The sequence below is a fragment of the Myxocyprinus asiaticus genome, chromosome 10 (assembly GCF_019703515.2).
Source record: "Myxocyprinus asiaticus isolate MX2 ecotype Aquarium Trade chromosome 10, UBuf_Myxa_2, whole genome shotgun sequence".
Taxonomy (NCBI): domain Eukaryota; kingdom Metazoa; phylum Chordata; class Actinopteri; order Cypriniformes; family Catostomidae; genus Myxocyprinus; species Myxocyprinus asiaticus.
In genome coordinates this window covers 12308643-12329306 of record NC_059353.1, presented here as the reverse complement: position 1 = coordinate 12329306, position 20664 = coordinate 12308643, and the positions used below count along the sequence as shown (strand labels likewise).

Below are 20664 nucleotides of genomic sequence, written 5' to 3'. Positions count from 1 at the left end.
TCTTCCAGACCTCAACTTGAACTCCACCATTCCTGTTAACTGCCATTTCTTAATTACATTACGAACTGAGGAAACGGCTACCTGAAAACACTTTGCTATTTTCTTATAGCCTTCTCCTGCTTTGTGGGCATCAATTATTTTAATTTTCAGAGTGCTAGGCAGCTGCTTAGAGGAGCACATGGCTGCTGATTGCTGAATATCGATAAATGAGTTCATTTCCACATTATATGATATTAAAGCTTGTTTAACAAATGCCTGCAGAAACAGGTGTATAAAGCATTATAATCTCTTTAGATAATCGTACACCTGTAGCACAAATGCTAGTGCTGCAGCATTGTTTATCAGCTGGGTTGCTAGGAGGCATCTCTAATGAGAGTCAAACCCCTGCTAAGCTAACGGGAGCATTGCAGTTCCAAATATCGGGGAATGGAATGCATTTATGGTCAGAGATATCAAACAGGAATATCCCACATCCAACTTGAATGGAACGCAGCATAACCGTGTACCCTGACGAAACTAAATTTATTGCAAGCAACATTTCAATCACAAATATTATTAGATAGATTTTTCCAGGTATTATAGACCTCCTTGGTAGATTCATAAGAAAAATTATGATTTTTGAATGTCTGTTTGGGAGACGTTCATTTCACAAAACAGTCATGCTGCAGTTAAAATTAGGCTTGCTTGAGCAATAAGTGTAATTTTAAGTTCTGGCTTTCGTGCGTGGACGTGTTTTTAAAATGTCAATTGGTATTACTTGTTAGCTGCAACATAATGTATGATGGCCAAAGGCATAGGGTGTCTTATTCATTGTGAAACTGTGTTTTCTTAATGGCATGATTCACACTGAAGGCCTAGACTTAAAATGCATGGCCCGCCACTGTTTTTTTTCAAACTGATTTGAATTACGTTTTGCGCACAGTGGAAGATCAAATTTCCCATAGACTTGTACATTTAAGGAATGTTCAAACAGGCAAAGAATTATTGCAACTCCAGCTGTCAAAATCCAAATGTCAAACAGAATCTCACCAGGTTCTCCCCTCTCTCCAGTGAATCCAGGAATGCCATCTACTCCTGGTTCACCTTTCTCCCCATGTGGACCTGGAGGACCCTGTAGACCAGGCTCACCTAGTCAAAAAAGCAAACTGATGTGCACTGACATTCTCAGGCGGGTTCTATATAAGACAGACTCTTTTTAAATGAGTATAGCAGCATTAAATATGTGCATTAAACTGATTTGTTAGTTGCAGGTGCAGATAAACAAAACAACAATAGCCACGTTTCCACTAACGGGTCAAATGAGGGCATGCTAGTGCATGGCAGGGCCAGTTTCATTCCCACTGTCACTTCATCGTGCCTCCTCAGGGCTCCATCTGAGCCAACGTCCAGGTACCCTGGCCAAAGGCCAACTGCTGATTGAGGTGGGGTCAACGTCACAGGCAGAGTTTTGCTGAGTCAGATCAGAGGTTTCAGCACCAAGGCACTCATTTTTAAATGTTTCATATCTAGCTAGCAGCTTACCTCAACAGATCAATGGAGAATCGTCAATACTGGTCAGCAGACAAAATCAGAGCTCTTCTGAATATTTGTGCTGATGAAAATGTGCAATGTCAGAACAACACTGCATCCCCCAAACAAAGATGTGATTAAGTACATTGTCACAGAACTTACCAAGTTGTATATCCAGCACACAATGGTAGGCTACAGGTTCAGGGGAAAAAATGTGTACACAGTCCAAATTTCAAGAGCTAGCTAGTCTCCAGAGCCTGATACCTCAGCTTGAGTTTCCTTCTTGCTTGACAAATGGACGGGGTGTGTGACGTTGGTACCAGGGCAGTGTATTAAGGGCTAGTTTTAGGGCCATGCTGTGGGGCTATTGGCCTGATGGTAGGAATGCAGATCAATTTTGGCTTGAGGTTCAAGGCTATTGGCCCTGTCTGACCAGTTGATAGCCCTGGCTCGCACTTGCCCGATGGTGGAAAAGTGGCTAATGACACAAAATATCAGATCCATGATTATTTAAGTTTGACTTACCAGGACGTCCTGAAAACCCAGGTTCTCCTGGAGACCCAGGCAACCCACTGACACCTTTCTCACCTGGCTTCCCTGGACTACCTGCTCAGGAAAGAACATGATTGGTACAATGTTCTATTTCCCCAATGTGATGAACAGTACCTTAACAGTAACAGTAATTTTCATTGGTAAGTGTGAGCAACTTGCCTGGGTAACCAATTAGTCCCAGGTCTCCTTTAGGTCCTTGACTTCCAGGAGTACCTGGAATTCCCATTGTACCTTTCTGTCCCTTATGTCCAGGTTCACCAGGGAAACCAGGGGCACCAATATTTCCCTGTTAAATAATATTACAACAGATGACATCCATTAGCACTGGTAATCTGAAAATGTATACTTTATATTTAAACTGAATATACAAAAACATACCTTCTCTCCAGGGGGACCAGGGATTCCTATTCCTGCCTGACCAGGATCTCCTTTTTCTCCTTTGGAGCCATCAACACCCTTAAATCCAGGGTGGCCCGGTAACCCACCAATCCCTTTAGTGCCTTTTGGCCCCATTTGACCTAAAAAACCACAAATGGCTCATTGTCAAACAGCATCAACAATAGTACAAGTGTTACTCACATTAAACTAGCACTATAGCCTTATGTTGATAAAGACTGGGTAGCTATTTAAAGGAAAAGTTCACCCAAAAATTAAGAAAAAATTAAATAATAATTTACTCCCCCTCATGTTGTTCGAAACCCATATGACTTTCTTCCTTCAGTGGAACACAAAAGGAGATGGAAGGCAGTATGTTAGCCTAAGTCACCATTCACTTTCCTTATATGGAAAAAAAAGATTAATAAAAGTGAATGGAGACTGAGGCTAAAATATCTTCTTTTGTGTTCCACAGAAGAAAGTCAGGACCCTTTAATAGGTAATGTTCCTAAACCAGTTCAAAATTTAGAACAGGAGAGTACTGTTTGTACCTGGATATCCCATGTCTCCTCTTGGACCTGGGTCTCCAGGCTCTCCAAAACGTCCTGGCACCCCAGGCATACCAGGGTCACCTTTGTCACCTGCAGTGGAGATGGAACACTCAGAGAATGTTCTCATAATAACATAGTGCTAAACAGCCACCAAAATTTACATTTGACTCTCAGATTATTGCGTGAGGCACTAACCTGGCTGTCCAGGTGATCCTGGCATTCCATCCTTTCCTGGCATTCCAGGGTCCCCAGTGTTTCCAGCATTACCCTTTTCTCCCAAAGGACCAGGATCACCTGGTAGAGAAGGTTCAAATAAAAATCCACTGAGTTTAGAGAACACAAATATTCAGCCAAAAATAATCTAAATCCTTTAATACCTATTCTAACCAACATATAATATATTCCATGGCCATGTAAACATTTAAGAATAGATAAAACAAAGGAAAGCAAGGCAAAAACAAAACAAAAAACAACAAATTATCTATATCAGTGATGGTGGCCCTTTTTGAAAGCCACAAAACCAGATACACATGCTCCCTTAAAGCTCCACCAAACATTGTTATTTGATTGCACCTGATCATCTTCAGTAAAGTAAAACTAAGACTTTTACAAAAGAGAGAGTATAATTGTCTAGAATTTCTATACATCTAGTTTGACAATGACAGAAATGTATAGATACCTTGAAATCTTGACCAGATATGGCATTCGCTCTCGCTGCATCCAAATATCCATACTACATTACTATATGATATGCCAAAATCAGTATGCCAATGGATTAATATGTCCAAATCCTCAGTATTCATAAAACAGTAAGATAGAAATAACCGATTGACCTACTATTTTCTGCGAGATTCTGAAGTGCGAATTGACTGGACACTTTATGATCCAACAATCCCTGGGGAGCTGAGGAGACGTCACGTTCAAAACGCTGTATTTAAAAGAATGGTGGTGAACTGAGAGTCGGACGGCTCTTTTAAAGTTATTCCTTGTGCTTAAATGGTGCTCGTTTAACAAAACCGGAGTCGATTATTTTTGTGATTGTTGTTATTATGTCATATATTCGGGTCACAGGTCAATACCCACGTTCCCGGTTGAAGTATATCAGAAATCTATTTATACTACTCTCATGCATCCCTAAATAATGTACGGTTTCCCGGCCTTCATCAAATACAGTACATACTCTTACAGTACGTGATTTCTGGCGGAAGGTGTGTCTTTCTCTTACCCCTATCTCCAATGTCTCCTTTCTCCCCTTTCATGTGCTCCATGTCCACATCACTCATGTTTCCAGGTGGCCCCTGTAGACCTTGCTCTCCTCTCTCACCCTTTGGACCCGGGTCACCAAACTGTCCCCTGGGCCCAGTCGAACCCGGGTCACCTGAAAGAGCCAGAACAACACCATGAAGATTTAGCTATTGCAAAACCAGTTAAGTGCCTCATTATTTTATATAAACCAAATTTACACCATTGAGTCTTAAATGTGTGTTCCCACACCTCTTGGTCCCGGTGCCCCAGGGTTTCCAATGAAACCTAGCGATCCAGGGGGTCCTGTCATCCCCATGACACCAATTTCTCCTTTTGGACCTGACAAAAACATCCAAATATGAATATGTCTAATCAGTGACTGGCAGCTTAAGGCAAACAGTTATGTGCCAGATGCATGCCAGGAATATAAAGGGTATCAAGTTGTACTTACCACGCTCACCAGGGAAGCCATCTTTTCCAGGAATTCCTGGTTGCCCAGGCAAACCCTTAGATCCTGGTAGCCCTGGAACACCAGGGCTACCCTTGTCTCCTTGTGGGCCTGGCATGTCCAGACCAGGTAGTCCTTGATGACCTTTTTCTCCCTTTATACCTGTCTGACCTGAGACATCAACAAGGCTTGTTACCATGTAATACATGAACATTTATGCATGTGTGTGCATACTAAACACCTGTTTGTGTGCTACTGGATTTACACTTGTATGAATTTGTCCCAAGGTGACAAACTCACCAAGAGGTCCAGGGCCTCCAGGTGGTCCCATTGGTCCAGGTGATCCAGGTTCTCCAAGCCCTGGAGGACCTGGTGGCCCCACCAAACCATGAACTCCTGGAGATCCGGCATCACCTGCAAAATTGAAAATGAATTTAAAGCTATGACACCCCACAGACCTAACCCAATCCCATCTTCTACAAGCCATATCTCCAGCACAGACCAGACCAATCTCACTCTTCTTGTTTTTGTTGGTAAATACCCTTGTTTTGTTTTGTTTTCAGTAAGGTTTATATTCTTCTTTCTCAGAACAACATGCAGGATGACAAACAATCTGGCACCAGTGCCTCCAATATGTCCTCATTCAGTTAGTATTATCTGACACCTTCAAGACCCTATTGTCTGAACTGGGCATTATGGAGGCTGCGCCTCACTGGCAGATTCTTCAAGGTATCTAGTCATACATGATACATTTCTACCTGTTGTTCCAGCCTAATGGCCTATGAATATATAGCCTAACATTACCTTTAATTCCCTGAGGCCCTGGTGGCCCTGTACGTCCCTCAGTTCCAGGAACCCCTGTCATTCCAGGATTGCCCTTCTCCCCTGGAAATCCTGGCACTCCTGGCTGGCCTATGGAGCCCTTAGGACCTGGAAGACCCCTACCAGGTTCACCCTGTATGTGATAGAGTTCACATCAATCAAAAATATACCTAGTTTCTCAGGCATTTCTATAAAAGTATAATATATAGAGAAATCTAAATGACATCCACCATCTTACTTTTTGCCCAGGTGTCCCTGCACGACCAGGGAAGCCGTCCTTGCCAGGACGACCAGGCTCTCCTGGAAGTCCAGCAGCACCTGGAATCCCAGAGTACCCTAGAGGTGGACAAGACAGATGCTTGAGATGATCAGAAAGAGATGAGAGAAAGATGATTAGGGAATTAAAATATAATTTGACACCCATGTATGGGTGTTTCTTTCACTTATCGCACTTTTATGTCCCAGGGTTTGATAAGAAATTTTAACTTTTGTCTTTTGTATATGAAGGTCACATTAAAATCTATTGTCCCACGGTCACAATTTTTTTTTTTTACCAAGCCTTCATTTATTGTTGCTACTTTTTCAGATTACTTTTATGTACAGATTTTTATGTTTTACCCTTGTTCCAGACCCAGACTTTCAACCTTAAACTGTAAACAAAGAAAAATAAAGGTATCAGTTGTGAGCTAAATATTTTTAATGTGTGTCGTTTCCAGTCAAGCGGAAATGTTGTCAAATTATGCAAATCATGCACAAATTGTATATAATTGTGTGTGGATACATGTGTGGATACATACAATGAAATTAGGATAAAAAAAAAAAAAAATTAAATTAGCCTTAGCAAGACAAAGGAGTCTGCCATTTTAATACAAAAATATTTAAGATGTAATTTCTACCACCATCAATTCCACCAGAGAATTATACAGATTACATTATATTATGTATCAAATAATGTATTGCATATTATGTACACAATGAATTATGTGAGATGTGTTGGAATTTTTATGACTTTCAAAAAAAAAAAAAAAGAAAAAAAAGTTAATTCTTCTGTGATGCATGTATGTCCACTTTTCTGACATTGTTAGTAAACAAATAAAATAAAAAAAGCTACTGAGAGTGTAAAAAGTTTGTTTTAAGATAATTCATTTTTTTTAAAGAACACAGGACCAAAATTGACTATAGTTGAAGAAACAAACACCCCTGTGCAAAAGTATAATTCTCGAACACTTCCCCCAGAATAGGAGAAAGTATTTCCACATTGGAAAAAATTACACACAGCACTTTTAAATAAATTACCGTGTGGCACCTGTACTTTACCTTTTGGCCCTGGGGGCCCAGGAAGTCCAATTCCTGGCAGTCCAGGGTCACCTTTGTTTCCTGGGAATCCTGGAACTCCAATTTCACCCGGAAGACCTCTATCACCTGATACAAATTGAAACAGATGTCACCACAAGCAGCTCTGCCTCACAGGTAATGTCATTTTCAAGCAAGTGACACATTAACATTATGGCTGGGTATCATCAACTAACTCACAATACATATATCACAACTCAATATATCATTATACATCACAATATCAAAATTGGTTTTCGATTAACACTGCGCTGAACTCGTGAGAGAGACCTAGCGTGTCCGTGAGAGAAATACAGTGAATCAGCACGTTCAGCTTCAAAGTCTTCATAAAAGCTTAATAAAAGCTGTTCTGACTGCACTGAGAAACACCCTTCTCAGAGTTTGTATTTATTTAGATGAACTGCTTCTTTATTACAAAAATATAGGATATGACATGAATACACAAATATATTCATTAAAATATCAATGCTGGGATCTAAATTATTGATAAAAAAACATACGAATAAGTATCGCAATATATCGACATATGATTGCATTGGCACAGCCCTAGTTAGCATAACTGAATTTACCTTGAAGACCAGGTCTGCCAGTCTCTCCACGAGGCCCTGGTGCTCCCTGAGGTCCAGGTAAACTTAAAATCTTGCCAGCTTCACCTTTAGGTCCTACAAAGACATTTGGAATTATGGTTATATATATAATCAGAACACTGATACCCAGTGATTAAACACAGTTTACTCTAAATTACTGACCTGGTGATCCTGACCTTCCCGGTGCACCAGGAAACCCTGCAGTGCCTTTTTCTCCAGGTTCACCTGGCCGACCTATCCCTGGAAGACCTGGGGGACCTCTCTCACCTGTCAAGCCAGTTATACCAGGATCACCGTCCTGGCCACGGTCACCCTTAATACCTTCTCTAGCCTAATTGTGAAAAAATGTTTGTGTTTAAAAGTATAATATATTCCATGGCAAAGTAAACATTGCAGAATAGACAATCTAAACAAAACAAAGCAAAGTAAAGCAAAACAAAACTAGTGCTGTCAGTCAATAATTTTTTTTAATTGCGATTAATTGCATATTTTTTGTAGTTAATCACAATTAATCTTAGATTTTAAAAGTGCGGAAATCTGACACTATATATACTTTTTTTCTTGTCAAAATTTATTTATTTCCATCTTACAAAAGAAAACAAAACAATATGTAGCAATATAATTCTTTATTAACATTTTCTAAACAAAGCAGTCCACATTATAAAGACAATGCACTAAAATAGCACCAACAAAATAACACATTTCCCAAAGTCTAAGTAGGTGTTTGACTAGTAAAAACTAGTCCCCACATATTGTATATTCATTGCAATGGACATTAAATCCCTTAAACTGTCACCCTCCACAATATTATTCTGCCAGTACACTGTGGCTATCTGCTTTGTTACAGCAACCGTGAAGCTGCGTTCATGATTCACGTCAGTGCATCAACACCAGCATCGAGCACAGTTTTGAACTCACTATGAAAAGCGCTTGCAGACAAACACATCTCATGCTGCGTTTTGTCGATAGTTAAGATTTGGTGTGCTTCTGTGATCATTAAAATGTGCCCTACATAGGCTGAAAATTACTTGATTTCTATCACAAGTCCCATCTGGGCTTGTTTTGTACATCAAATAGGATTAAGAGTTCCTTTCTCCATCTTTTTATCACTGACAGGATAGCACTGTCAGAGATTCCTTTATTTACTGAGATAACCTCTGCGGCTCAATCATAGGAGAAAGCATAACAATCAACTAGCGTGTTAAGACAATCCCACCCATAGAATGTCAATGGGGCCTTCCCCTTGGTAGAAGGGCTCTGGCGTTGTTGTGTGTCTGTTTGTGGCATGTGTGTCAGTGTAATGACTCCGGAAGGACACATTACAAAGGTTCTGCCCTTCACACCAGTATTTATGCTGTAGTAACTGTAAATGTGTTAATCGTGATTAAGAAAAATTAACGCGTTAAACTTTTTTAATTAATTGCATGCGTTAACTTGTTAATTCTGACAGCTCTAAACAAAACTAAACAAAAAAAATCAGATTTATTTGACTCATACTCACAGGCTCTCCTTTGGGTCCAGGTTGCCCTGGTCTGCCATCTTTTCCTGGGAGCCCATCAAGACCTGGAGATCCTCTGCTTCCAATAGTACCTGGTAACCCCTTATCGCCTTTCAGCCCTGGTGCCACAAATATATCGCCAGGCTCACCATGAGCACCAGGGGCACCCATTAAACCTGGAGAGCCACCCTGACCCTAAAGACCAAGGAAATGTGAGAATGATAAGATGCTAGTACTGACTGAGGTATTGATTGATTGATTGATTGATTGATTGGTGAAAAAAACACACCAAAGCCGGCAAACTGTTGCTCGCAAATCAATTTAATAAGCTAACAAAAAGACAAAAACATGATGTGAGCTTATTAAAAAAACATGATGTGAGCAACAGTGTGCCAACATTGGTGCACCTGCATCAAAAAATGTATGGGATGTTTCCCATGATGATTGATTGATTAGTGGAAATACATCAGACTAGAAAACATAATTGATAAAGTGGAGAAGATTTTCACTGTCTGCCCGTGCTCTATCCATCTGATGCACATAGCACACAAAATTGGATAACAATTTCTATACTACTCAGAGCAAATCTGATTGGCTGTTTTTATGGAACTTCTGTGAGTAGAAGCACACAGGACTTTTCATTAGTCCTCCTGGAAACATAGTCATGTTTACAAGGTTCTGCATTGACACAGTGAGCTCTTTTGAGGATAACATAATCACCAGATTTGTCCAAGTTTGCCAGGTTAGTGACAATAAATCATTTAAAGATATTCAGAGTTTCATTTGAGCCATGTAGCAGAAAGTAAAGAAGATATCCGCGAGCATAACTGCATATTCTGTTTTGTTTATTTCATTATGTCTGTAAAATACTCTGTGATGAGTTTTTGTGTTAGGTACTTGCATTCTCTAAACATTTTCCATTGTGTTTTCTGTGGAATCGCTCATGGAGACTGCCGTGCCATTGTACAAATGATATATTTCCCCATGTTGGTCTTTTATTATGGTATGATATATCTCAGATAACCCCACACCTAAATGGCATGCAATGACAAAAGCGACTGTGATTGATCACTTGACATGTCAGTTAGAGGGCTTGTCCTGTCTAAGTGGGTGGTTCTTGGCCAAAATAAGCTGCAAAAGATCCTTGACCTTTGCCGCTTACAGTAAGTCAAAGGTCTGGCTATGCGAGACGTGATGATGTTGATGATGACACCATTAGCAGAATCATTACTACATTTTGTTTGATTGGGATGGAAAATATACATACAGGATTTCCAGCAGGCCCAGCAGGTCCTGCCACACCCTTCTCTCCTTTACTCCCTGCTGCTCCAGGAAAACCTATAAAAAAAGCATCAAGCATTATGCATCGCCTCAGAAAGGACCAAACATATCAAAACAGTGTGAATGATTATAAAGTCAGTAGTGAGAGAGACTCTGGATCACCTCAACATAAAAAAAACTTTGCTCATTGCTTCTCACCTTGTTGACCCTTTGGCCCCTGGGGACCAGGCAAACCTGGGGGCCCGAAAGCAGTGCATTCTGTGCATGTGTCACCTTGGTCACCTGAAAGAACAGAAAAGTAAGAACCAGTTTTGAGGATCCCAAACCAACAGTCAATAAACTGATGAATGGATGAAAGGATAGTTGGATAGTTGGGCAGACAGACGGATGGACGGACAGACAGACAGATAGATGTATGGATGGATGGATGGATGGATGGATGGATGGATGACTGCCTCACCTTTCTGTCCCACCTCTCCTTGCAACCCTGGATGTCCAGGGGGGCCTGGAGGTCCTTTTGCAATAACACAATCATCATCTAAAATTAAAGATAAAAATACCAATAACCAGTCAAAAAAAAAAAAAAAAGTGAATTTTCATTCTCATTACATGACTCTCTGGAATATGTGATTCTGTTTGGTCAATTGATTGCTCATTTGGTGTTCAAATATTTTTGAAAATGACCTCTACACTGTACAATTGACTATTGTCCCAGGCAACCAATCTCCTACACTGTGCTGGGTTCTCGTATTGCTGTATTATCTCTTTTTTTCTCACATAAAAAAATAAATTAAACTGAAATCAATATTTCAAGTCCATACAGCAGTTGTTTAAAGACCTTGTCTTTCTGCTTTCCAGATTGAATCGCGCCTGGTCGACAGGTTTGCCTTTTTTAAAGTATAATCTTTTGACTGCGAGCGAATTAGAATGTGGTCACCGCATACGCACTTCAACTGCTTAGTGATAGTCTTTAGTAAAGTCAATGGCAGGCAATGTTGAGAAAATCTGGGTCACTTGCAGACCCAGACTGTGCTGATGACGATGACGAATACCTTGCACAGAGCGATCTGGAACATGGTCAACCAAAGTATACTTTGGCCTTAAGAGGTTTAGTGTACAGACAGCAAGGTAATTTCACAAAATGTTCATTATTATATTGTCCTTCAGGACAATACAATATCACCCTGTCTAGGTTTCAGCTGACTGTACATTATCCCTTACATACAGCTAGAAAGAGGCTTTCATACATGACATGTTCACACCACTCTTTCCACGAGGTTGCAGAATGATGTGTAATACAACAGCAAGACAAAAACTGTCACTTCTGTCTGAGATGATCTTACTGATTTCTCCTGGAGGCCCGGGTGGTCCGGGTGGTCCATCAGCTCCATCACGTCCTCTAAGAGACAGTCCATCAGATCCTTTGTCTCCCTTTTGGCCAATCTCTCCAGGGAAGCCAGGAGGTCCAACAGGGCCCTGAATATTTCTTCCTGCAACCGGCCATGAAGGTAAAGGAAAGGAACATTAGTGTCAACTATAATGTACAGTCCTAATTCTAGGGTACCTAAAAAGAAAACCAGAGGTTAGACACATTTGTTCAACATAAGTAATTTGTGATTTTAATCCAGTCTGAACCAAACAATTACCGTTTTTCTCCCCTAACTCAAGAATCCTGTCCAGAAAGGAACTTTTCCTGTAACTAAAGCAACATTTCTCATTGCGCTGCCTAGTTTACCACCATTATGGATTTAAAGATCTTTTTGCAACTTTCCTGAAAAAAGAACTAAAGTTGATAGTTTTGCTAGCACCCAATGAAAAAAGAAAATTAAAGCTGAAATGTCATTTCTGCACCACTAGCTATTCCAACTGGAATTGCTGAAAGTCAGATAATTGTGCCTCAGACTCACGCCATTGGTTGAAAAATGTTGCTGTGCCAGGCAATCGGTACTCTTAAACAAACACCAATATTTGTATAGAGCCACAGTGACTCAAAGTTTTACAGTTTTCAACAAAATCATCCTATGAATGGCTTGTTTATAGTTGCCTCTGCATCAAGCTGGGATAAGTGAAAGTAGACCATCCCCACATCTGTAATAACTACAGAGATCCCAATCCCGTCCGAATCAGAACATGAAATCAGACATCCTTTGTTAGGAATTGTAACTCATATATCGTTTAGTAGGCTAATCCCTTCTGAATAGTACTAAAGTGTGCTTCTCTTACCTGGAGGACCAGGATCACCACGCTCCCCAGGGTAACCTGATGAATGAAGAAAATAGGTGGAAACACAGATTATCAAATTGTATAGGGTGACATCATATTTACAAGGCACTACGCAAATATCACAGTGAATGGCAATGTATTTTTTTGTCAGGTCACCTCTCTCTCCTTCTGCTCCAGGAAGGCCAGGAGGACCAGGAACCCCCGGAAGAACATTGACCTTTAAGATGATTATTGTTAGTGACACAATTTACAGTCAAAATGCAATTTACATTTTCAGTGCAGAGTTTTTATAAAACGGATTCTGGTGCTGGTTGCTGATTGGTCAATATAAAGTTCCACCTGTGCTAAAACACACAATATAGTAACAGCTACGACAGCACAGCACCCATAGAATACACTGCAAAAATTTATAATTATAATAATAATAATAATAATAGTTTGTATTTGTCTTGTTTTGTAGTAGTAAAATAACTAAACATCCTAAAAACAAGATACATTTATTGGAGAAGGAAAATTACATTACACTGCAAAAATAAATAAATAAATTATTTTCTTGATTAGTATTTTTGTCTTCTTTTCCAGTGAAATGTATTTAAATATTTTTAAAACAAGATACAGTATATTTACTTGACATCAAAATGGCAGAAGATATTAAGTCTTGTTTTCAGACAAATCTGATTTAGTAAACCTTATGCTTACTTACCCCACTGGCAAATGGTCTTATTTATATTATTTAAAACGTTTACCTCACTAAATTTTGTTAGATTTTTCTGAAAAAAAGACTTAATATCTCAAGTTATTTTGCTTCTGATGTAAATGTTTCATGTTTTAAGTATGTTTAGATAATTTTACTGGGAACAAGACCAAAATATTGAGTTAAGTTTTAGCTGGTTAAGTATATATATATATATATATATAAAATTGGTCTTATTATTATTATTAATACAGTATATAGCAATTGTGTATTAATAATATATATGAATACACACTTGCAGTGTAGTTCGACCCATGCTTAATTATGGAATTGAATGGCCACTTACATATGCTGGAGGTCCTCTTTCTCCTTTGTCACCCTAAAATGAACAAAAGTCATAATTTAAATGAATAAAATTAAAAGATATAATAGTAATGGTGCATATTATTTTCAAATTTCGAGTTACATGATGCTTCTCCAAGACGTGATTACTAACCTTCAAGCCATCAAACCCAGGACTACCAGGAAAGCCCCTTTCCCCCTATCAAAAACAAAAGAGTTTAAAAAAGAATCTCATTCAATGAGATACAATTATTTGAAATAAGAATACAATAAGTATAATCATCTAGGTATTGATTATTGCCCAAGATTATCTTACTCTACCTTTTCTCCAATCTGTCCATCTTTTCCTGGTTTCCCCTTGAAAACATAAAATGAAGCTCTTATTGCACATACTACAAAGCACAGTTCTATGAGCTAGTAGGTCAACAATCAACTTAACTTAATCATACTTATTCAAAACCAGGATTTGTTTGAGAACATTTTTATGAGGGATTTATAATTAATGTAAAGATTTGGTTGTGTACACTTGTAAAGATCACTTACCTGTGGTCCATGTGGTCCTGGTTCACCTTTGATTCCATGTTGATGTGGTACACAGAAACTCTTTGTGCAGAAGGGAAATGCAAAAGTAATTGTCATTGCCATGCTTTCAAACTTTTAGATGAGTACAAAAAAATCTATTAATTCAAAGAATTCAATCAACATTATGGCTATGTTTGTTTTACAGCCCAGATTTATGCATCAGTACAGAAAAATTATTCTTTTCAACCCAATTGCTTTTACAGTACTTATAAATTATAAGTGCTACAACTTACCTTGTCTCCTTTCTCTCCTTTTGAGCCTCTCTCACCCTGGAAAGCACGCAAGGCACATGGCACACTTGACTAATGTAGCTTAGACTACAATGATTATCTTATTTACATTAAATCACTACACATGAGACTTTAAAACAATGAATGGAAATCAACATTAACTTTCTTCCACTTATTTCGATTTTCTCCTGTCTAACACATTGACATTCATACATTCTAAGTGTGGTTTAAACCAAGTGCACACAGCATGACTGATTGCAGACTGGGGGCTCTATTTTTGTTAGTGTGCAAAGTGCAGGACTAAGAAAATTCAGTTCATGTATTTGAAGTTTGGAGATTTCACCAGCAGGTGGTAATAAAGTTAATGTCCAAACTCTGAAAATGCGGTGGAACATCAAAAGATGTCCCTGACTGTAGCTTTTTTATGAAGCAAAAATGTATTTGAATGAGATTTGTGTTAAACTATCTATAGGTCATGGTTTATTTTTCAGTTATTATTATTATTATTATTATTATTATTATTATTATTATGCTTATATTTACAATTGTATTTATAATCTAATTTGTTTTGTTATTTTTCCACCTGTTGTTGTAGAGTAATTTTTAAGTCACTGCAATTGAAGTGGGAGAGAGTAAAATTTGGTGTTATTTTTTTGACTGCTTTGTTATTCTGATTATATTTTTGTTTCTTTTGAAGTGTAATTTAAATTTATATATACAGTATATATATATTTGTTTGGTGTTTCAATCAATTAATTTAATTTTTCAAAATCAAAACGATAGAAAGGTAAAAGTGCATTCCGATACAATCACCGTTAATACTAGCCATGATTTGTCAGTAGATGAAAATGATTAAAAATACTTACATTCTCTAAAATTTAACGGAGCCTACATCCATTCCTTGAACTACATTTTCCATGCATATAGAAGGAGTGTGTCTCATTCATCAAAGATGCAGTTAATGCATAAAATAATGCAAGCCCATATTTCTATTCTACTAATTCATTGCATACAGTCCATTTACACTACCAACTTCTTATGAATGGCATTCTTTGTTTATATCGCTGGTTCTTGAGAGAATGGACTATATAATAGGATGCAGATGCTGCAATAACCAGAGAAGAAACTCCGAATTAAATTGCACTCAACCCTATTAGCGCCTTGCGTGCAATTTCACCAAACCCATGTGCGCCTAGACTTAGAGCATGTTTGAATGAAAATACCAAAACTTCATGGCCATGCCCATTGACTTTGCGCTTATGATATATGGAATAGCCCTGCACTTAGCACTCTTAAAATAGGGCCCTGGGTGTATCAACTACACAACCATTCATCCCAGATTGATCCCGAAATGAATTCATAAACTGCACATAGGAACGGGAGAGTTTATTTGTGATAATGTGTTAACAAACAAGATGAAGTCTTGTCGCCAACTCAAAAGATCAAAGGAGACGAGCTTGAGTTGTGTAGTGTGTGCTAGACTTAAAGACTCCAAATACTTTTTTGGGGCACTCTATATAAAGAGGACAAAAAATTAATAAATTATGAATAATTGGAATTTGATGACATCATACCGGTGGTCCAGGAATATAAATTGCGCCAGTGCCTTCGACCTCCTCTGGTCTTCCAGGTGGACCGGGAGGACCTGATAAACCTCTTTCTCCCTAAAAAGAGAAACAGGTAATGAATAAGATCCTGAGTGACTCGAAACCATTAAAGATATGGACATATGGATTTGGAGTTTGCTTATTGCCTGTATCATATTATCAGTTTTCAGTTATGTTTCAATTGTAAGGAGAACACAAATTAATCCTTCTCAGGCAGATAAAGTCTATTACTTTGTGTTTGCTATGTTGTTTGTACATATGCTGCCAGTGTCATTTCTCATGCATGGCAGGTACATTATGAGCCAATATGTGTCAAAGACTTCCCCACCCTGTTGAAAAGACTAGCATTGCTGGTCACCTAGCATATGTTGTGTTTTGGATACTGGTGGTGTCCTCACAAGGCTTCTTAACTAGTTTGAGGAGCAAGGCTCCCTTGGTCAACCGGCTTCATTAGAAAGACAATGCTGTTGTTTTGTTACCAGGTAGACAAGCACCAACACTGCACTAACCAGGATAAAGCAGCATGGACCAGCATAGAAATTCCCATTTCCATGCTGGTCTAAGATGCTCTTTTCAGCAGGGCAGACTCACCTTTTGTCCTTTCTCCCCAATAAATGTCAGCTTGTCACCCTGCAAGTCAACAAGACTTCTGGTCATTTCAGAAATTCCACACACAAGCATTGTCATAAGTGCAAAACTTTTCAGCTAAGCATGTGTATACAGTAAGTGGAATGGTTACCGGCTCTCCCTTTTGGCCAGGATCACCAGGTCTTCCCTTTAAAGAAAAACAGCATGGTGTATGATTCAGGATTAAAATGACAAAGATGTTGCTGAATTATGGCTATCATCATTAGACAATGAGCTGTTCAAGACTGCATTGACTACCAATACAGACAGCAAGTTCACTTGCTGGTTCATTTTATTTTATTATTATTATTATTATTATTATTATTATTATTATTATTACAGATTTTTAGACTCACAAGATGTCCTACTGGTCCAGGTGGGCCAATTGGCCCTGGTAGTCCCGGATTTCCTGGTGGTCCCTAAAAAATAAAATAAATTAGAAAATGTTTTGAAACAATGGGAAAATCTCATACAGTATAACCTTACAGGGATAGTTCACCCAAAAATGAAAATTATGTCATCATTTACTAACTCAAATGTATTCCAACCCTGTATGACTTTTATTCTTCCTTAGAACACAAAAGGCAGAATGTTAGCCTTAGTCACCATTCACATTTATTGGAATGTTTTTTTTTTTTTGCTATACAGTGAAAGTGAAAGGTGACTGAGGCCGTCAGTCTCAAAAAGTTTTCTAATATCCCCTTTTGTGGAGAAAAAAAGAAAAGAAAATATATCAAACAGGTTTTCAACAACATGTTTGGGTGAACTGTTCCTTTGAGCATAAAGATGCAAAAAGTAAATGCACATTTTCAAATAGAACACAAACAAATTGCTTACTGATGAACCTGGTTGTCCTGGAAAGCCCTTTTCTCCTTTTTGAGGGATTATTACACTAGTTAAACCACCTGGATCTCCCTATGAGAGTGAAATATGAGTGGGCACAAATTTTATTCCACCATTTTCAAGACATACAGTAAGTCAATATTTACAGACAAATTAATGATTGTAAGTCTATAAAGAATATTTGGCATGTGAAAGTAGTTGTATAAAATGTAAATGCTAAAACTGACAGTTCTGACCCTTAATTCTCAATGGATAATATGCATTTGAAGCTGTTGCAAAATGCTGATAAATGCAAACATGTGACTGTGCCAGTCTACAGTTATGCTTCTGTATTATTTTACTTGCCGATTATTAGCCAGTTATATCAGATGCCATTGTAGAAATTTAGTATTCACAGTCAGCCATGATTACTTTAATCAGTGAGTGAAAGTGTCAAATAACAGGACGATTACTGAGATTAAGCGAGTAGTATTCAGCTGGTCATGTGATTCTAACATGGCAGCCCCCATGTGCGGACCCTCTCCATGTAGAATAAAACAGCTTTCATAAGTTTACTGATATGACTGGAGTCTTCATTTTAATGTGAGTAGTCATGTTTAGCTACATATATTGCAAAATTACAATTCATGTCTTTAGGAGTTAAACTTTTTTAATGAGGAAAAATTACTGAGTGCACCTTTAAAGCAATTAGCTTCTCAAGGCTGTGCGTTACAGTGATTTTACCACAATTAAAGGGGATTTTAAGAACTCTGCTTCATGTCGTGCTTAAAGGAATATTCCAGATTCAATACAAGTTAATTGCACTCAACAGCATTTGTTGCATAATATTCATTACCACAAAAAATAATTTTGACACGCGCCTCCTTTTCTAAAAAAAGCAAAAATCTGGGTTACAGTGAGGCACTTACACTGGTGAATGAGGCCAATCCGTGAACGTTAAAATACTCACTGTTTCAAAAATATAGCCACAATAAATAAACTTCTCTGTGTAAAGTTATCACCAATTTTACAACTTTGTTGCCATGATGATGTACATGACTGTAAAAACGATGATTTAAAGAACTTTACAGCTTAAATACTACTTGAGTTTTAACAGAAGTGCTTTTCTAAAATTATAAGCTTCACATTTCTGTCTTTAAACCCTCTAAAAATTGGCTCCATTCACTTCCTTTGTAAGTGCCTCATTGTAACCTCGATTTTTGCTTTTTTTAAAGAAAAGGAGGGACGAGTCGAAATTATTTTTTGTGGTAATCAACATTATGCCATAAATGCTTTTTATTGAGCTTAACCCAGAATATTACTTTAAGAAAACCTCTTACCTGTGGTAAAGTCACTGTAAGACACAGCCTTTCATGACTTTTTTTCATGCTTTAATATACAGAACTACTGTAAGTTAATGCATTACATACCTTCATTCCTTCCAAACCTGGAATACCCTGATGAAGAAGATGAAGAAGAGTTATAATACATAATATCAAATGTAATTAATCTAATAGCACAATGAGTTAAATACTGTAATAAATTTGACATTTTAGATGGCTATGATATGATATAGACAATATAATATGATATAGTTTTCATACTGGTGGTCCCTGCAGTCCAGGAACGCCTGGAAGGCCATCAAAACCACGCTCCCCCTGCAAAACACAAAAACAAACCCTCTAAACTAATAAATCAGACTGAAGATTGCTTTATTTATTTTTTTACACAGTTTTTTCAGTGAAAAATCATCACAATCATCCCATTTTACATTCAGAGGTGGGGAAAAAACAATCACAAGTCAATTTACAAGCCCCACAACAAAACATGTGTACCTTCGTTCCATTACAGCCCGGGATTCCTGGAGATCCAGGTGGGCCTTCTTGTCCTGGAATACCCTGTGGAAAATTCAAACAAAAGATTACCAAGTTGTTAACTGGTTTTCCCTAAAATTCATAATAATTGATGATCAGTTAAAAAAAAGAAAAAAAGAACTACAACTTACTGGAATACCTGGATGTCCTGGGAAACCAGCAACACCAGGTGGGCCCTGCAAAAAAAAAAAAAAAAAAAATGCATTAAAACAAAATCTATTTGGTAATGCTGCAAATGTTTTTGTACAATGCTGCTGTTACAGTATGTCAAATGAAGCAATAGTGAAAATAGTACTATATCTTAACATGTCTGATTAAAATGGTATTCCTTAGCATGAGACAGATGAGGACACTTACTCTGGTTCCTTTCATGCCTGGAACTCCTGGCACACCTGCATCTCCCTGTGAGGAGACATAAAATCAAGAAAGAACACTGAAACATAATATTAGCTTTCATCATTAAATGATCCATTAGGACAGTGGTTGTAAAATGGTGGGTCGTTACTAACCATATAATCACGCATATTAATGATAGCAAAATAAATAGGCTCATCAACTTTTAAAAGGGAGGAGAAACACTTCTATATTTTGAAATGTTGATGTCAAATGCTCTGGGTTTAATGGAACTCTAGGGTATTTTGTAACAAATTCATATGTCACTTGGAAGAAGCTAGACAAATTAGGCCAACATGTAAAGGTTGCATGACATGTCCACATCCTTGAAAACAAAAACTATGCAAGGTAGAAGAAAATACGACCCAGGCTACATTATACATGGGTTCACTTGCAACAAGGATAAACTTGGTTTGTGCCAACCACAATGTGTTTCATGTTAATAACTTGCTGCTTATAGCATGAAACCATATAAATTCAAGAAACTTTTTAAAACCAAACACTCAAACTATAAGGACTAGGCTTATTCAATATTTGGCCTAGCGTTTGTTCTGTATTAAGCCAGTAAATCACACATCTGCTGTTGTTAATGTGTTTACCATTTTTTTTTTATATATAATTTGTATTAAAAATATATTTCTAATTATATTTTGCTTGTTGTTTGGCCAATGCAGTTCATTGATATCAATGAATTTCAATGTTTGATTTTAAGGACTTTTGTACGATAACCAATCTTTGTTGGTCTGGTCACCATTTAATGTCCAATGTAAAATCTGGATGTTCTAAAGCAAAACCCGTTCAGAACCACTGCATTGGGACATATACTGTCTCAGGCAAGGGCATTTTCAGATAGCTAATTCCATTTAAAATGGCATTCAAATGTTAATCTGCTATAGGCCAATAGAGGCTTTTACTGTACTTTACCTTTGGTCCTATTGGCCCTGGGGGGCCCTCATGACCTTGTAATCCAGGGAATCCAATAACACCAGTCAAACCAGGGAACCCCCTCTCCCCCTAATGATGAAGAACAAAAGAAATTGATTTAAAGG

The 20664-nt window shown here is 38.0% G+C and overlaps 1 protein-coding gene across 1 annotated transcript in view; it reads right to left on the bottom strand.

Annotated features, from left to right (window-relative positions):
* LOC127447518 (collagen alpha-1(IV) chain-like) overlaps nucleotides 1-20664 on the bottom strand; it is a 109048-nt gene that overhangs the window by 18415 nt on the left and 69969 nt on the right. The window contains exons 3-40 of the mRNA XM_051709450.1: nucleotides 20540-20629; nucleotides 19580-19624; nucleotides 19354-19398; nucleotides 19184-19246; nucleotides 18953-19006; nucleotides 18779-18805; nucleotides 17364-17441; nucleotides 16883-16945; nucleotides 16639-16674; nucleotides 16491-16529; nucleotides 15867-15956; nucleotides 14296-14331; nucleotides 14024-14083; nucleotides 13802-13837; nucleotides 13635-13679; nucleotides 13485-13517; nucleotides 12601-12661; nucleotides 12445-12480; nucleotides 11565-11711; nucleotides 10682-10759; nucleotides 10420-10503; nucleotides 10208-10278; nucleotides 8944-9135; nucleotides 7605-7773; nucleotides 7425-7517; nucleotides 6820-6924; nucleotides 5741-5838; nucleotides 5485-5635; nucleotides 4981-5094; nucleotides 4684-4851; nucleotides 4482-4571; nucleotides 4213-4365; nucleotides 3183-3281; nucleotides 2988-3077; nucleotides 2440-2579; nucleotides 2217-2347; nucleotides 2035-2111; nucleotides 1030-1128 (exon numbers count right to left, since the gene is read on the bottom strand). Of these exons, the coding sequence (XP_051565410.1) occupies nucleotides 1030-1128; nucleotides 2035-2111; nucleotides 2217-2347; nucleotides 2440-2579; nucleotides 2988-3077; nucleotides 3183-3281; nucleotides 4213-4365; nucleotides 4482-4571; nucleotides 4684-4851; nucleotides 4981-5094; nucleotides 5485-5635; nucleotides 5741-5838; nucleotides 6820-6924; nucleotides 7425-7517; nucleotides 7605-7773; nucleotides 8944-9135; nucleotides 10208-10278; nucleotides 10420-10503; nucleotides 10682-10759; nucleotides 11565-11711; nucleotides 12445-12480; nucleotides 12601-12661; nucleotides 13485-13517; nucleotides 13635-13679; nucleotides 13802-13837; nucleotides 14024-14083; nucleotides 14296-14331; nucleotides 15867-15956; nucleotides 16491-16529; nucleotides 16639-16674; nucleotides 16883-16945; nucleotides 17364-17441; nucleotides 18779-18805; nucleotides 18953-19006; nucleotides 19184-19246; nucleotides 19354-19398; nucleotides 19580-19624; nucleotides 20540-20629 (3286 nt within the window). The remainder of the gene's footprint in view (nucleotides 1-1029; nucleotides 1129-2034; nucleotides 2112-2216; nucleotides 2348-2439; nucleotides 2580-2987; nucleotides 3078-3182; nucleotides 3282-4212; nucleotides 4366-4481; nucleotides 4572-4683; nucleotides 4852-4980; nucleotides 5095-5484; nucleotides 5636-5740; nucleotides 5839-6819; nucleotides 6925-7424; nucleotides 7518-7604; nucleotides 7774-8943; nucleotides 9136-10207; nucleotides 10279-10419; nucleotides 10504-10681; nucleotides 10760-11564; nucleotides 11712-12444; nucleotides 12481-12600; nucleotides 12662-13484; nucleotides 13518-13634; nucleotides 13680-13801; nucleotides 13838-14023; nucleotides 14084-14295; nucleotides 14332-15866; nucleotides 15957-16490; nucleotides 16530-16638; nucleotides 16675-16882; nucleotides 16946-17363; nucleotides 17442-18778; nucleotides 18806-18952; nucleotides 19007-19183; nucleotides 19247-19353; nucleotides 19399-19579; nucleotides 19625-20539; nucleotides 20630-20664) is intronic.